The sequence below is a fragment of the Mobula birostris genome, chromosome 22, assembly GCF_030028105.1.
Source record: "Mobula birostris isolate sMobBir1 chromosome 22, sMobBir1.hap1, whole genome shotgun sequence".
Taxonomy (NCBI): domain Eukaryota; kingdom Metazoa; phylum Chordata; class Chondrichthyes; order Myliobatiformes; family Myliobatidae; genus Mobula; species Mobula birostris.
The window spans coordinates 22,817,590-22,834,702 of NC_092391.1; the positions used below are offsets into that span (position 1 = coordinate 22,817,590).

At 40.9% G+C, this 17,113-nt stretch overlaps 1 protein-coding gene across 5 annotated transcripts in view; it reads left to right on the forward strand.

Moving 5' to 3' along the window:
* col27a1b (collagen, type XXVII, alpha 1b) overlaps positions 1-17,113 on the forward strand; it is a 487,157-nt gene that overhangs the window by 91,030 nt on the left and 379,014 nt on the right. For all 5 annotated transcript variants that reach the window (XR_011882827.1, XM_072240297.1, XM_072240300.1 and 2 more), the window contains exon 4: positions 5,652-5,705. Coding sequence is in view for 4 of the 5 variants with exons in the window: in XM_072240297.1 (XP_072096398.1) it covers positions 5,652-5,705 (54 nt within the window). In the remaining variant the exon portion in view is untranslated. The remainder of the gene's footprint in view (positions 1-5,651; positions 5,706-17,113) is intronic.

Here is a 17,113-nt window from a genome sequence, read left to right on the forward strand (position 1 = left end):
TATTCAGGTATCTTCCCCTTTTCTCCTCCGTCCTGAAGAAGGGTCTCAGCCTGAGACGTCAACTGCTTACTCTTTTCCAGGGATGCTGCCTGATCTGCTTTGATACTGATGCATTTTGTATGTGAAACTTTGGATTTCCAGCATCTGCAAACCTTCTTGTGTTTATGACCTTCTGGTTATGTCCTACGTCCCTGTAATTTGTAACAAATTTTGCTTTCTTTGTCTGATTATCACCCTCTTGCTGCATGGTTAGCCAATTTGAAAATAAACTTATCCCCATGGCAACCCAAACCATATTCACTTTCTTTTATCTTTAGCTGCAACTTAAATATAATTAGTTTTTCTCTCCTTCCCTTCTGATGACGGATCGTTGAATTGCAACATGAACTCTGTTTCTTTTTTTTTAAACAGGAGTTGCTTAACATGCTGAGAGTTTCCAGAATTTTCTGTTTTCATTCCAAATTTCTAGCATCTGCACCATTTCAGTTGCATGAATCTCAGTTTGATCCAACCAAGCGTTATTACAAGCTTAGTTTAAATTCCCTATTTTGAGGCCGAGTCCTCTACAAATAAACGTTGGTGCTTGGCTTACTATCTTTATGACCTTGTAAATCCATGGCACAACCTTTAGTGGTTGTTGTATTTTTATACTGAGATCCCATTGTTCCTTTACCTCAACTAGACTTGAACCTTACATACACTGGTTGACTTCTCAGTTTTTCCCACCAATGTTGGACTGAAACACTTTTACCCTTGCTTAAACTTCTTCGAAGATCTCTTGTCCATTCTGTGAATCTGTTAATGTTCTCAGTTCACACTGAGAGCCTGTTCGCATAGAAATAAAACATGCAAATAACTGGCCGTTGGTGTAGTGCTATCCACGTGGCACGTGGTCCCAGATTCAAATCCAGCCGGCTCCTTCAACACTTTCCATCCATGCTGGGTTGAGCATCGAGCTAGCAACTCGGCCTCATAAAAAGCAGACAGATGCTAAAGAGACGGCAAGATAGCCACCCGATATGCCACAAGGTGCGGAGAAGAACATTATAATATGCAAAGTAGATAATCAGTGGTGAGTTCTCTGACCAAACTCTGAAGCACTGTTCTGCGTGTGACAGTGCATTTCAGTTTGATATTTTGTTTTGTATCTAATACTGCTCTGCTCAAAGTTACCATATACGTTTTGTTTTTTTTTCTTATTTCTTTTTAATTGGGTGTAATTCCTTGTTCCTCTCTATTTCCTGCTTTGTGAAAATCTGTTTGGCTTAATCACTGCAGTTAAAAGCTCGTCTATAAAAGAATCTACAATCCAAATGTTACAGTTATTACATTATCCTGGCTAATCAAGAGCCTATCTATTTCTGCCTTAAATACAGCCAGTGACTCGGCCTCCACAGCCGCTTGTGGCAACAAATTCCACAGATTTACCCCCCCTCTGACTAATTTCTCTGCATCTCAGTTCTAAATGGATGTCCTTCAATCCTGAAGTCATGCCCTTGTGTCCTGGAATCCCCTACCATGGGAAATAACTTTTCCATATCTAATCTGTTCAGGCCTTCTAACATTCGGAATGTTTCTATGAGATCCCTCCTCATTCTCCTGAACTCCAGGGAATACAGCCAGGAGCTCCTAGATGTTCCTCATATGGCAACCCTTTCATTCCTGGAATCATTCTTGTGAATCTTCTCTGAACCCTCTCTAATGTCAGTATTTCCTTTCTAAAATAAGGAGCCCAAAACTGCACGCAATACTCCAAGTGTGGTCTCATGAGTACCTTATAGAGCCTCAACATCACATCCCTGTTCTTATATTCTATACCTCTAGAAATGAATGCCAACATTGCATTCACCTCCTTCATAACCGACTCGACCTGGACGTTAACCTTTAGGGTAACCTGCACAAGGACTCCCAAGTCCCTTTGCATCTCTGCATTTTGAATTCTCTCCCCATCTAAATAATAGTCTGCCTGATTATTTCTTCCACCAAAGTGCATGACCATACACTTTCCAACATTGTATTTCATTTGCCACTTCTTTGTCCATTCCCCTAAACTATCTAAGTCTCTCTGCAGGCTCTCTGTTTCCTCAACACTACCCGCTCCTCCACCTATCTTTGTATCATCAGCAAATTTAGTCACAAACCATTAATACCATAGTCCAAATCATTGACATACATCGTAAAAAGCAGCGGTCCCAACACCGACCCCTGTGGAACTCCACTGGTAACCGGCAGCCAGCCAGAATAGGATCCCTTTACTCCCACTCTCTGTTTTCTGCCGACCAGCCAATGCTCCACCCATGCTAGTAACTTCCCTGTAATTTCATGGGCTCTTATCTTGCTAAGCAGCCTCATGTGCGGCACCTTGTCAAAGGCCTTCTGAAAATCCAAGTACACCATGTCTACTGCATCTCCTTTGTCTGCCCTGTTTGTAATTTCCTCAAAGAATTGTACCTTTCTGCTGGCATTGGCCTATCTTGTTATGTGCATCCAGGTACTCCATAATCTCATCCTTAACCATCGATTCTAACAACTTTCCAACCACTGATGTCAGGCTAACAGGTCTACAGTCCTTTCTGCTGCCTCCCAACCTTCTTAAATAGTGGACTAACATTTGCAATTTTCCAGTCATCTGGTACAATGCCAGAATCTATCGATTCTTGAAAGATCATTGTTAATGCCTCTGCAATCTCTCCAGCTATTTCCTTCAGAACCCAGGTCCAGGAGATTTATCCACCCTCAGACTATTAAGCTTCCTGAGCACCTTCTCAGTTGTAATTTTCACTGCACAAACTTCACTTCCCTTGCACTCTTGAACGTCTGGTATACTGCAGACGTCTTCCACTGTGAAGACTGATGCAAAATATGCATTCAGTTCCTCTACCATCTCTGCATCTCTCATTATAATATCTCCAACGTCATTTTGTATTGGTCCTGTATCTATCCTCGACTCTCTTTTACCCTTTCTATACTTAAAAATGCTTTTAGTATTTTCTTTGCTATTAGTCGCCAGCTTCCTTTCATAATTCATTTTTTCCTTCCTAATGACCTTCCTAGTTTCCTTCTGCAAGTTTTTAAAAGCTTCCCGATTCTCTATTTTCCTACTAGTTCTGGCTTCCTTGTATGCACTCTCTTTTACTTTGGCTCTGACTTCACTTGTCAGCCACAGTAGTGTCCTTCTTCCCTTTGAAAATCTCTTCTTATTTGGAATATATCTGTCTTGCACTTCCCCCATTTTTCGCAGAAACTCCACCCATTGCTGCTCTGCTGTCCTTCCTGCAAATGCCCCTTTCCGGTCAACTTCAGCCAGTTCCCCTCTCATGCCATTGTAATTTCTTTTATTCCACTGAAATACCAACACATTGGATTTTATTTTTTCGCTCTCAAATTTCAATGTGAACTCAATCATATTGTGATCACTGTTCCCTAAGTGTTCCTTAACCTTCAGCTCTCTTATCACCTCCAGATTATTGCACAACACCCAATCCAGCACAGCTGATCTCCTAGTGGGTTCAACAACAAGCTGTTCTAAACAGCCATCCCTTAGACATTCTACAAATTCTCTCTTGAAGCCTAGTACTGACCTGGGTTTCCCAATCCACTTTCATGTTAAAATCATGATTAACCATTAGAGCTTGCCATATAGATTGCTTGCTAAACAAACAGAAGATAGATTTTTTTAGTTTTCAATTCCAATGAAATATCTACAAACAACAGGAATTCTGCAGATGCTGGAAATGCGTTGCTAACATTATTTTCTATTTTCAAATGCTGATTGATTTGCAACGTGTTTTCACCGTTTCTACAATTTCTAAAATGCTCGAAACTCGACCAACTCTATAATGAGGGGTTGTCATGTGAAGAGTGAATAAAGTTCAAAGTTCAAAATAAATTTTACTATCAGAGTATTATATGTCATCATGTACAACCCTGAGATTCATTGTCATACTCGGCAAATCTATAGAATCGTAACTATAACAGGATCAATGATCAATGAAAGATCAACCAGAGTGCAGAAAACAACAAACTGTGCAGGTGCAAGTATAAATAAATAGCAATAAATAATGAGAACATGAAATCACAAGATAAAGAGTCCTTAAAGTGAGATCATTGGTTGCGGGAACATCTCAATAATGGGCAAGTGAGTGTAGTTAGCTCCTGTTGTTCAAGAGCCTGATGATTGAGGGGTAGTAAATGCTCCTGAACCTGGTGGTGCGAGTCCTGAGGAGCCTGTACCTTCTTTCTGATGGCAACAGCAAGTAAAGAGTGTGGCTTGGGTAGTGAGGATCTTTGATGGATGCTGCTTTCCTACGACAGTATTTCATGAAGGTGGTTAGGAGGGCTTTACCGATGATGTGTTGGCCGAATTCACTGCCTTTTGTAGGATTAAGGAGTGGAATTTAGGAAAACAAGACATGGGTTTGAATCTTCTGGGAAGTGGTACACTACAGGTACTTGCCAGTCACCTGCCCACCTAACCTGTGAGCTGCTTCAGATAAGATTGCTCCAAACTGCACTGCAAAGCCCATCAGAATGCCTGGCTTTTCTGCAGCTCTGCTTCAGGATAGATGTGACAACCTGGTAAGCCATGATCTTTTGGCTTCCCAGCTACAAAGAACTGACTGGTCAAAAGCAATTAGTAAATAAGCATACCAATATTTATTGAAAAGTCCTTTGAAAGGTTAAACAATTAATCATTAGCAAACATGTAAAAGTAACCAAATATATTTAAATCAATTTGATTAAATAAAAAAATTAACTCACTTTCTACTTGACCTCCTCCCCTTGCAGCCTGTTCTCCGCAGGATGCCCTGCTGCAAGAATAATGGGGAAGTTTTTTAATGTCAACACTGGAAAATATTCAGAAGTTTACACTGCCTGTTAGTGTTTATACAAGTTGGTTGTCAAAACACAATCAGGAAATTCCTGGTAGTCAGCTGAGAACTTTGCAGAGTCCTGAACTTTTACAGAGTATGGTTCTGTGTGGAAATGCTGGCAATTCTGTAGAAGATTAGAAATTAATCTCAATGAGCCTTACAAAATTGAAAACAGTTGAATAACAAAGAATCATCGAGGGGGGTGGGGAAAGGTCTTGCTGATATCCTCCTGCTTCTATTTTTTCTAACTTTCTTGATTTACTATAGTTCTGAGATGGAACTGTGCGAAAATTTTTAGACTGTTCTATATGTCCGACTCCCAACACAATCGCATTCAGAATGTATCAGGAGCAAACTCATTCATTTCTCTGGTTATCTTGTATGACTTTGGAAGTATTCCTCTTGTCATTTTGAACAAATATTCTAATCGGATTGCATAAATTATTTCCACATTTCCTTAAAGGTACTATTTTTAAATTTAAGTACCTTAGTTATAATTTTCTTTTTAAATAGTGAAACTTGCTTAACCATTGCACCTTCCAAGCTACTTGCTTCACACAGTGTTTTGTTTTCACAATTAGTACTCTCATTACAAGGTGACATTGTCAAGTTTGAGACAGTTTTCTGAAAATTTATTTCTCTGTGGAAACCAAAAGTCAGTATTCTGGCAACTAACCCATAAACTCTGTCACGTCAAGAGGAATTGGTTAGTAAAGGTTGTACTAATTGAGGAATGACTGTATAATACATTAATACATATTAATTATTTCTCTACAGGGTCCTCGTGGTCCTCCAGGCCTACCTGGTCAACCTGGAAAAAGAGGACCTCGGGTAAGTACTTTAGTTATTCTCAATCTTTACACCAAAATAATGTAATTAATATTATTAAGTATGAACCACTTTACAAAACACTGATTGTGACCATTTAATATCAGCATCATAATGCTATTAAATAAATCTATAAAACACAGAACAGTACAGCACAGGAACAGGCCCTCCAATTTTAGACTTTTAACCCTGGAAAAAAGATACTGTCTGTCTGCTCTGTTTATGCCGCTCATAATCTTATAAACCTCTATCAAATCTCCCTTCAGTTTCCACTGCTCCAGAGTAAACAACCCAAGTTCGTCCAACCTCTCCCTATAGCACATGCCCTCTAAGGCAGGAAACATCCTGGTAAACCTCTTCTGCACCTCTTTCCAAAGCTTCAACATCTCTACTATAATGTGTTGACCAGCACTGTATGTAATACAGTGTGGGACCTAACTAGAGTTTTATAAAACTGCAACATATCTTCCTGACTTTTCAACATAGTACTTCGACTAATAAAGACAAGCATGCCATATACCTTCTTAACCACCCTATCAACCTGTGTAACCTCTTTCGAGGTGCTATGAACTTGGACCCCAAGATTCCTCCGCTCATCAACACTGTTAAGGGTCTTGCCCTTGATGACATACTGTCTGTTTGTGTTTGTCCTACTAAGGCGCACTACTTCATGTTTGGCTGGGTTACGTTCCACCTGCCATTTCTCCACCCATATTTACAACTGATCTATATCTCACTGTATTCTTTGCCAGTCGTCTATGCTATCCAGAATGCCACCAATCTTCATGCCATCTGCAAACTTACTAACCCAGCCATCTACATTTTTATGTAGGTCATTTATGTACATCACAAACAGCAGAGGTTCCAGTACAGATCCCTGCAGTTCCCTAACTGATCACAGACCACCAGCTAGAATAAGTCCTGTCTATCACTTTCTCTGTCTTCTATGGGAAGTCAATTCTGAATCCAAATGGCCATTGATTCCGTGCATCTTAATCTGCGGGTTGAGCCTCCCATGAGGGACCTTGTCAAATGCTTTACTAAAATCCATGTAGACAATGTCCACAGCTTGAAGTTCATCAATTTCCTTTGTGATCTCGTCAAAAAACACAATCAAGTTAGTGACACATGACTTGCCTCACACTAAGCCTGCTGGTTCTCCCTAATTAGACCATGGTTTTCCAAATGCTCATAAATCCTATCCCTAAGGATTCTCTCCAGTAACTTCCCTCCCACTGATGTGGGACACACTGGTCAAAAGTTTCCAGAATTATCCCTGGTTCCCTTCTTGAATAATGGAACAACATTAGCTACTTCTTTACTGGCTTCTTAATAATCCTCAAGGTCCCTGTTTGATTCGAGCTTCCTAAGATTTACAAGCTATTCTGTTTTCTTCTTGACTAAATTCATCACTTCTGTCAACTTCTTACCTTGCCATCCTTGTCCTTCCTTCTGACTAGAACATACCTGTCCTATATATTGTTCTTTTGTCTTTAAACACCTTCATGTGTCAGATATGGACTTGCCAAAAAACAGCTGTTCCCAATAAACTGTCCCTTGTTCCTGCCAATTGTTTTCATAATGTGCCCTGCTCCAATTTAATACACTCACACAAGGACCTTACTTATCCTTTTCTATAGCTACCTTAAATCTCAAGGAGTTGTGGTCGCTGTTCCCTAACTACTCACGCACTGAAAAGTCAGTCACCTGGCCAGGCTTATCAACCAACAGCCCATACAGCCCCACCTCTGGTTGGACTATCTATATATTGATTTAAGAAACCCTCCTGGATGCACGTAACAATTTCAGTCCCATCTAAACCTCTTGCACTAAGAAGGTCCCAGTTTATATTGGAGAAGTTGAAGTCCCCCATAACAACAACCCTATTGATTTTACACCTTTCCTTAATCTGCCTTCATACCTATTCCTCAATGTCCCAGTGGCTATCGTGGGGAGGGTCCACACAGACTGATTGCATCCTTCCATATAGATTCTGTGGACAAGCCCTCCAGTAGGTCCTCTTGGAGTGCAGCTGTGATATTGCCCTTGGCTCACCTTCCCCTGCTTTTTACCCTCGATCTCTGTCTGAAACATCAAAACCGTGCACATTAAGCACCCATCTCTGAACCTCTTTCAACCAAGTCTATGTAATTATCACAACATCATAACTCCACATACTGATTCATGCTATAAATTAATCTCCTTTACCCATAACACACCTAGCATTTAAATACACACTTGTCAAACTATCCATCCTATCTTTTACTTTGCTTCTACCCGTTTTCACCGGCCCTGACATCTACCTTCCTCTGCACCCCTCCACTTTCAGACCTGAGACTCTGGCTCCCATCCCTGGTGACAAACTAGTTTAAATGCTTTTGAGTACCTCTAGCAAACCTTTCGACCACGATATTGGTTCCCCTCCAGTTTAGGTCCAACCCGATCCTCTCGTACAGTTCACTACTGCCCCAGAAGAGGTTCCAATGATTGAAGAACCAGAAACACTGCCCACAGCACCAGTTCCCTTGCCACTCATTCATCTGTACTGTCATCCTATTCCTGTCCTGGCTAGCATGTGACAAGAGAATTACTGCCTTGGAGATTCTGCTCTTCAGCCTCTTCCCTAACTCCCTATATTCTCCATGCAGGACCATTTCCCCCCTTCTTCCGATGTCATTGGTGTCATGACCTCTGGCTGCTCCCCCACCCCCTTATGAATATTCTGCAGCCGCTCTGTGACATCCTGGACCCTAGCACCTTGGAGGCAACACACCATCTCTGCTGTGGTCACAGAATCTCCTGTCCGTCCCCTAGCTATTGAGTCTCCTATCGCTATCACTCTGCCTGACCTTACGCTTCCCTGCTTGGCTTCTGAGCCAGCTGAAGTGCCAATGGTATGGCTGCTGCTGTGCCTTGATAGGTCACTTCCCCATCCCCACCAGTGGCCAAAGGGGTATGCTTGTTGCTGAAGAGAATGGCCAGAGGGGAACCCTACACTGACTGCTTACTCCCTTTACTTCTCCTGGTGGTCACCCACCTACGATCGGAAGCCTGCACTCCGGGTGTGACCAGCTCAGTAAAAGTCTCATCTGAGGTTTTCAGCCTCCCAGGTGGTCCTGAGTGCATCCAGCTCCAGTTCCTTGACCTTGTCGGACGAGAAATGGAATTGGGTGCACTTCCACACCCAACAGGAGGAGCATTCCTCTGCCTTAACCATCCTGCTTACACTGAACTAAGGATTTACAGGCAAAAAAAAAGCTTACCTGCTCTTACCCGTGCCTTCCCTCTGAAACCTTACAGTCTTGCACTCACCTAGGTCTCTCACTGTGTGTGCTACATTTTACCTGATTATTAAATGCTATTTTATTTTGCCTGTTGATACATTTTACCTTTTTCTCCTTCTGTTGAATCTGAGCTCATCTAGAACATTTCACATGTACACTGATCACTCCCAGCCCTGCTTGAGCGGCAGAGCTCTTAGGTCAATGGGTTACTTGTCCAACATCCTTAACTGGAAGGGCAGAAAGTTTCTTTGAGAAAATAATGTGAAGATTAGAAAAGATGCCTTTGGAACCACTCTAGACTTTGTGACCTAGGCACCCAGCCCATCCCTCTTCCTGGCAATTGTCTAAAAGTGAATCAGATTATTCTCACCTTGATGTTTGGTAACGTATCTGGCTTCAAGGTACCTGCAGATGCATAGTTGTCTTAATAGTAAGACAATCTATTTCAGTCTGACAAAGGGTCCAGGACCTCAAGCATTAACCATTTCTCTTTCCACAAATGTTTTCTTGAACATCTAGCTGTTATTTCACCTCTGACTTCAGATCTCAACCTATCTGTTAATCATGTCAGTAATTTAGCCTCACTTCCAAGAACTCTCATACCTCTCTGCAACTATGATATATTTCATAAGATATCTGTTGGCCGTATTCTGCAAAAATATTGGGATTGTATACCTTTTATTATTGGGAGATACAATACCTTGTGTCAGATTTGTCATTGCTAACTGTCAGCTTCTCAGCAGGCTGAGATTTCCTGCAGGGCAAACTTATCAGGAGAGCCATCATATGCATATGTCACCTATGTTGTCTCTCACTTTCTATTTATCAGTCTCTGTCGATATTTGTTTACACCAAGTAGAGCAGGTAAAGCTGATTTAAAGTTAAACTGAGTTTCCAATTGCATATACGGTGTAAAACAAAACTGTTAATCCGCATGTTTAGGACTTTGGTGGTGTCAGATGGACAGATTTTCTGGATTATCAAATGTAATATTATTAATACGCCAATCACCTTCAATACACGTTCGATGATGAGACAGAGCAGAATCATAAGTTTTCCAGTGAATGTAGTAAGGTTAATGGAAGCACGTGGAAACAAGCCTCTGGTGAGTTTCATGGGAGTCTGAGAAACAAAACCAGGTGTATTTCAAGGGAGCCTGGAAACTAAGGCTGCAGTGAATGAAAGTGAGCCATGGATGAGGAGACAAGTGAGTGCGAAGGGAGCATGGGAACCTGCTCGTGGTAGGTCAGAAGGGAGTGTGTGAACTTGGGATCCGGTGATGATAGGGAGTGCACGAACCTGGGCCCGAAGAGTGAGAGGGTACATGGGAGCTAAGGCCCCAGTGAGTGGGAAGGGAGGACAGGAAACAGCACGTGAAATGAGGCCCTAGTGTATGAATGGGAGTGTGAGATGTGAGGTTCTGGTGTGTGGAAAAGAGCAGGGGAACTGGAGCCCCAGTATATTAATGGCAGCATGGAAATCAGCAGGTGGTGAGTCAGAAGCTAAGCTGTCATGATTTATGGGTTGCCAATTATCAGTGAATTAGTGAATTACTAGAGTTTGCTGTAATAATGAATCTGTTTGATCTTTTGATTACTGCTTTTCAAATCTCACTTAATTCCTACTACTGTTGAAGGAATTATTTTGAGAATAGATTCCTCAAACATCTTCTGTGCAAGATTCTTCACTTCTGTGCTATGCGTATAGCTTCAACTATTTGAAAATTTTGCACCCCTTGTCTTTCTCATTAAAACATTTTAGACAATACATCTATAACTCCTTAATTAATTGATCCTGTTGAATGAGCATTCAAACCTCCATCTCGTGGAAATCTGTCCATCATTTCATTCATTCTATATGGGTAATAACAGGATCATAGCTTATATTCTTCCGTCAATTGATGCTGAATCAGAATCTATTGAACAATTGTTATTGTCAGCTGCTAGATCTCCCCTTTACCAGTTTAACCATTATTACTCCTTAAACTATAAACTGTTGACTCTCCTGATGCATAAGTCCAATATCTTCCTCCTTGTTCTTCACTGAGCCCTTGCAAAACGCATTCAGCTGTTCATTTTTAAGAAATGAGTTACATAAAGGTGCATTGTTATGAGAAGCGCTACTGAGATCCAAGAATGTCGGCTGGAAAATTACCTAGTTTAACTGTGGTTGTTCATTTAGTTTTGTCGATTCAGAGTGGAAATGTAAATAATTGCAAAAAAATCTTCTCATTCATTCTATTAAAATAACTGATACTTATTTTCCATTCATACTGTAATATGGGAAATTAAGCAGCTCCAAAGTGGCTGAAATCTGATTTCCAATCCCAAACCATCATTAAGATCTCAAATTAAAGAAAGGCAAAGTAAATGCTTCCGGGGCTCAGCTCATGAAGGATCCTGTTGTGGGCAGTTTCAGATTTTGAACATTACATTCCAGAATGCATTACAAACTCACATTTTGTCTCTGTGTTCTGAAAGACCCATGAAGACTGCTTCATTATTTTTTTTTTGCATTATTTATGTTGTAATTTATAGGAATTTTTATGTCTAATTATATTGTGCTGCTGGGAAATGACAGTTTGGATTTCAACTTCCCTTTCTTAGCTCAAGCATTAGAAAACCAAATAAAGAATATACCATTTCTGTTACAATATTCTTCGGAATTATTGGCTAACAGACATAGCTGATACATTTAATTTCCTTGCTGAGTAAATTAAAAGTGAGAAAATCCCCGAGTTCCTCACTAGTAAACTCCAATCAGTTTGGATTGGCAACATCTCCCCCACAATCACCATCAGCACAGGTTCACCACAAGGCTGCTCCACTCGCTTTACACAAATGACTGTCAGGCCAGGTGCAGTTCCAACGCCATATCTGAGTTCGCTGATGACACCACAGCTGCTGGCAGACTCAAAGGTGGTGACAAATTGGCATGCAGGACAGGGATTTGAAATCTGGTTGAATGGTACCACGGCAGCATCTCCTCACTCAATGTCAGCAAAACCAAAAAGCGGCAGGAGGAAGATATCAGGGGTCCCTGAGCTAGTTCTCATTTGGGGATCGGAGGCAGAGAGAGTCCATGGCTTTACATACGTTAGCGTTACCACTTTGCAGGATCTGTCCTGGGACAAGCACTTAAGGATCACTACAGACGAAGCATGGCAGTGCCCCTACTTTCATAGAAGTTTGTACAGATTCGACACGTCATCAAAAACTTTGACAAACTTCTGTAGATGCACAGTGGAGGGTATCCTGACTGGTTGGAACACGGACTGGTATGGAAACACCAATGCCCAACAATAGAAAGCCCTACAGAAGTGGTGGATATAGCCCAGTTCAGCACAGGAAATACCCTCCTCACCATTGAGCACATCTACATGGAGTGCTGCCCCAGGAAAGCATCATTAAGGACACCCAGCATCCAGGCCATGCTCCCTTCTCACTGCTGCCCACAGGAAGGAGGTAAAGGAGCTTAAGATCCCACACTACCAGGTTCAGGAACGGTTATACCCTTCAACCATCAGGCTCTTGAACTAGTGTGGATAACTTCAGTCACCTCAACACTGAACTGATCACTGACACAGCATATGGACTCACGTACAAGGACTCTACAACTCATGTTCTCAGTATTATTTATTTTATTAATTTTTTTTTGTATTTGCAATTTGCCTTCCTTTGCACATCGGTTACTTGTGTTTTTATGTTATTTTTCATTGACTCTATTGTAATTCTTTGTTCTACTATGAATGCCTGCAAGAAAATGAATCTCAAGGTAGAATATGGTGACATATACATACTTGTAATTATAATATTATATTATCATACTTGGAATTATAATTTATTATAATAAATTAACTGAAATTAAAAACGTAAAAGTCTAAAATGGGTACCAGTAGATTCTAAAAGTAAAAAATGCTGGAATTGCAGATCAAGTCAAGTCATATCAATGAAGAGAGTGAGAGAAGGTTTATTTTTCAGTTCAATTACCTTTCATCAGAACAACTATAATTTCTGTATTTATACATCTCTAAAACATTGTTACACTTCAGAACTAATGTTGATCCACAAAGTATCCAAAAAATAAAGTAAATTAAGATTAGCCATCATTATTTTGCCAAAAAAATCCAAAATGTTGTGAAGACATCATGGAAGCTTTCCTCCAGGATTCGTAGATATTCTGGATGGCGAGGTGCAGGGTAGTGTTCAAAATGGGTTTCAGGAGGTTGTGTTTCAGGCTTGGAGGTTTGAATATCTCAGGAATACAAATAACCCTTGAACCTTTTCCTTTGTCCACCCAGCAATCTCCTTCTGTGTCAAAACTCAAAATATTGTGTCCATTTAGGGAGTCTGGCGTTGGGCATGCCATGTTACATTACTCTCATGCCCAGTGGAGTCCCTGAGATATAAAAAGTGGTTCCCATTTTAAAGGGTCCTATGATGACCATTTATGAACAGAGAGCAGTTGGGTGCAGTCGAAGAAGGTTGGCAGAGGAACTTTCTCTTGTGCATGTTTAAAGAAATGCTTCGGTGAAGAAGGTAATGCTGACTTGAAGCTCATCATCTGAGTAAACACAAGTGCTTGTGTTGTCTGCATATAATAATTAATAATTGACCATGGTGTGACTTGGTTCTAGAGTGTAGATACTATTGGTTGAATAATCTGAAGATTAGCTCCACTCTTCTGGAAATTTTGTTGGAGGTCAGTTGTGACCTTTTGGCAGGAAAGATTCTGACAAGTATCAGGGAATTGCCAGAGCCTAGTTTTCACTAAGACTGGTTCTGCTGTAATCCATTGATTAGGATCGTGTCTTACACGCCATCGTAAAATGAACATAGGCAACCAACTTTAAAGGGGGTGTTTTACGGACACTTGATTGATGGAGTCAAGTGCTTTAACGAGGACACGAAAGATCACAATAGTGGTTGGTGCTGCTCTCTACAATTTTTCTTGGGAGCTTTTGTGATAAAGCTCTTGTCAATTGTGTCTCAAGATAGACGGAATTATAACACCGATCTTTTATTATTTTTGCTCAGGGGCAATTTGATTACCAATCATAACAGAATTTATAGTATCTTCTCTTGCAATCCATTCCTGTTCCTCTCTCAACATCATAGTGTGAGTCAAAGTGTAAATTATATTTATTAACAAAGTACACCATATACAACCATGAGATTCAGTTTCTTGTGAGCATACTAAATAAATCCATACTGGAGTATTAACCATAATACAATCAATGAAAGACCATTCCAACTTGGGCATTCAACCAATGTGCAGAGGAAAACAAACTCTGCAAATACAACAATAAAGAAATAATAACAATAAATACATAAGCAATAAGAATCAAGAACATGAGATGAAGAGTCCTTGAAAGTGAGGCCATTGGTTCTGAGATCAGTTCAATGATGGGGCAAATGAAGTTAAGTGAAGTTATCCCCTTTGGTTCAAGAGCCTGATGGTTGAGGGGTAATAACTGTTCCTGAAGCTGGAAGCGTGAGTCCTGAGGTTCCTGTACCACTTTCCCAGTGACAGCATTGAGAAGAGAGCGTAACTTGAGTGGTGGGGTCCCTGATTATAGATGCTGCTTTTCTGCGACAATGCTTCATGTGGATGTGCTGAATGGCGAGGAGGGCTTTACCCATGATTTACTGGATCATATCCGCCATTTTTTGTGGGATTTTCCATTCAAGGGCATTGGTGCTTCCATACCAAGCTGTGCAGCCAGTCCATATACTCTCTTGCAAACATCTATAGAAGTTAGTCAAAGTCGTGCTGAATCTTCGCAAACTCCTCCGGAAGTGGAGGCACTGCTGTAATTGCACTCACATACTGGGCTCAGGGCAACTCCTCCGGAATGATAATAATGAGGAATTTAAAGCCGCTGTCCCTCTCCACCTCTGATCCTCCTGTGAGGTCTGGCTCACCCATGTGCTAATGTACTGATCTGCATGCTGAGTTCGTTACCTCAATAATAATGCTCCTAGCATTAAAGCACACACACATCTCAGGCCCTGAATTGTGTCTGTTATCTTGTTGCTGCCTGTTCTTATTGGCCCTGACGTCCGCCTTCCTCTCAATCCCTCCACTTTCTGACCTGGTGCTGTTTCCCACCCTTCTGCCAAACTAGTTTAAACGCTCCTAAGTGGCACTAGTGAACTTCCCAGCCAGGATATTGGTCCCCCTCCAGTTAAGGTGTAACTCACCCCTCTAGTTCTAGAAGATTTTACAGTGATCCATTCATCTGCTCTGTCTTTCTATTCGTGCCTTGGCAAGCATTACACTCTTTATTCCCTTTCCTGATTTTCCATACTCACTACACAGGACCTCTTTCCCATTTGAACCTATGCCATTGGCCTCAATGTGCACTGTGACCTCTGGCTGCTCACCCTATCTCTTGAGAATGTTCTGCAGCCACTCTGAGACTTCCTTGACCCTAGCATCCAGGAGGCAACATGCCATACAGGCATCCCTTTTGTGGCCACAGAACTTCCTGTGTGTCCTCCTAAAGCAGGGGTAGGCAACCTTAAGCACAAATGATTTTCTAGCGTGTGTTATTCATTAATTTGAGGCAAAACATAATGAGATGTATTGAAATGGATAATTTCCATATTTCAGGTTTTTTATGGCATTTACCTGGCCCACCATTCGCTCATTAAGATGTGATCCGACCCACAGAGGCAATAAAGGTTGCCAACCCCTGTCCTAACCAACAAACCAACAAGTCTCTTGTCACTATTACACACACACACACACACACACACACACACACACACACACACCATCTTGTTTATGCCTCTCTGGTTCCATCTGGCTCCACCTATCACTGGCAAGCCCCTTTCCCACCCCTTTCATACTGCTTTATACTGGCTATCTCTCCTGCTGCACATTCAGTTTTGGTTTTTATAGTCTGCAAAGGAATACAAGAAAATTAAAAGCAAATGCACATGCAAATAGGTATTTTGCTGAATAAGAAATCTAAGTCAGGTGACAAAAGAAACAGAGCTGCATTTTTCAAATTTTCCTTCACTTTCCATGAATGAAAATGATTTCAAACTTTTAAATCCTTTAGAAGAATAGTTTTGTGCACCTCATAACCATCACCCAAGGCAAACAAAAGTTTCCAATTGCTAAATAAGTTCTAAGACACAATCATGGAGTTTCTAAGCTCTTTATGAAAACTGCAATTGATGGAAGAAGACCACATCAAGTATGTATCTATATTTCACCTTTTCAGTTATTAACAGCCTACACTTGCCTTTGCAGGTTCACGTCAAATATCATAATGTTCATGAGAAATGCAGGTGGTGGACCATTAAGTCTGTGGAGCAAAGGCAGATGGATTTGGTTAAGATTTGGATTACCCAGTATCTCATTCAGTGATGGAATAGATCCAAGGTTTCTGACTGATATTCCCACTTGAACTAGATTGCTTTAGATTTATACTTCAGCAGATTTAGATAATGTCTTTGCCAGGACTAACAAGGGAAATGTGAGTTGTAGAGTAACTGTCTAATGCATTATTGTCATAATTGCCATTGGAATTTTATTTTTAAAACCTTGAAGCAATCTGTATGACCTTGGCCAGGGAAACATTTAAAGAAAAAATTCTGTAAGGCAAAAAGTTGAAGGGCCAGTGAGGGAAGTTAAAGATGGTGTTAGATTCAAGGAAGAGACGTATAGCAGTCAGCTTGATCACTGGGAACATTTGAGAACTCAGCCATGAACCAGGAAATTGATAAAGATTGACTATTATGGTACTATAATTTTTAAAGTTGATAATTTTTTATGGGTGCTTAGGAAGCAAAAGACTAACGAGTACGGGCCACCTGCAGACAGAAGCAAGGGAATTCATAGGCAGGAGCAATGAATTAATTACTTTTTAACTCTCTTCACAGAATAAGACATACAATATCTGCCAAACTTAGTACCAACTGGATAGGTGAGCCTGAATGCTGCTACATTCCAAGCGCTCAGTGATTTACAAACCAGAGTTTGAAAAGATGTGGCTCTAGAGATTGTGGACACCCTGGTTATCGTCTTCCAATGTTTTATAGATTCTGAAATTGTTTTTTCTTGGGATAAGAGTGTAGAAATGTGACTCTATCATTTAAGCAGAATGAGGGAGAG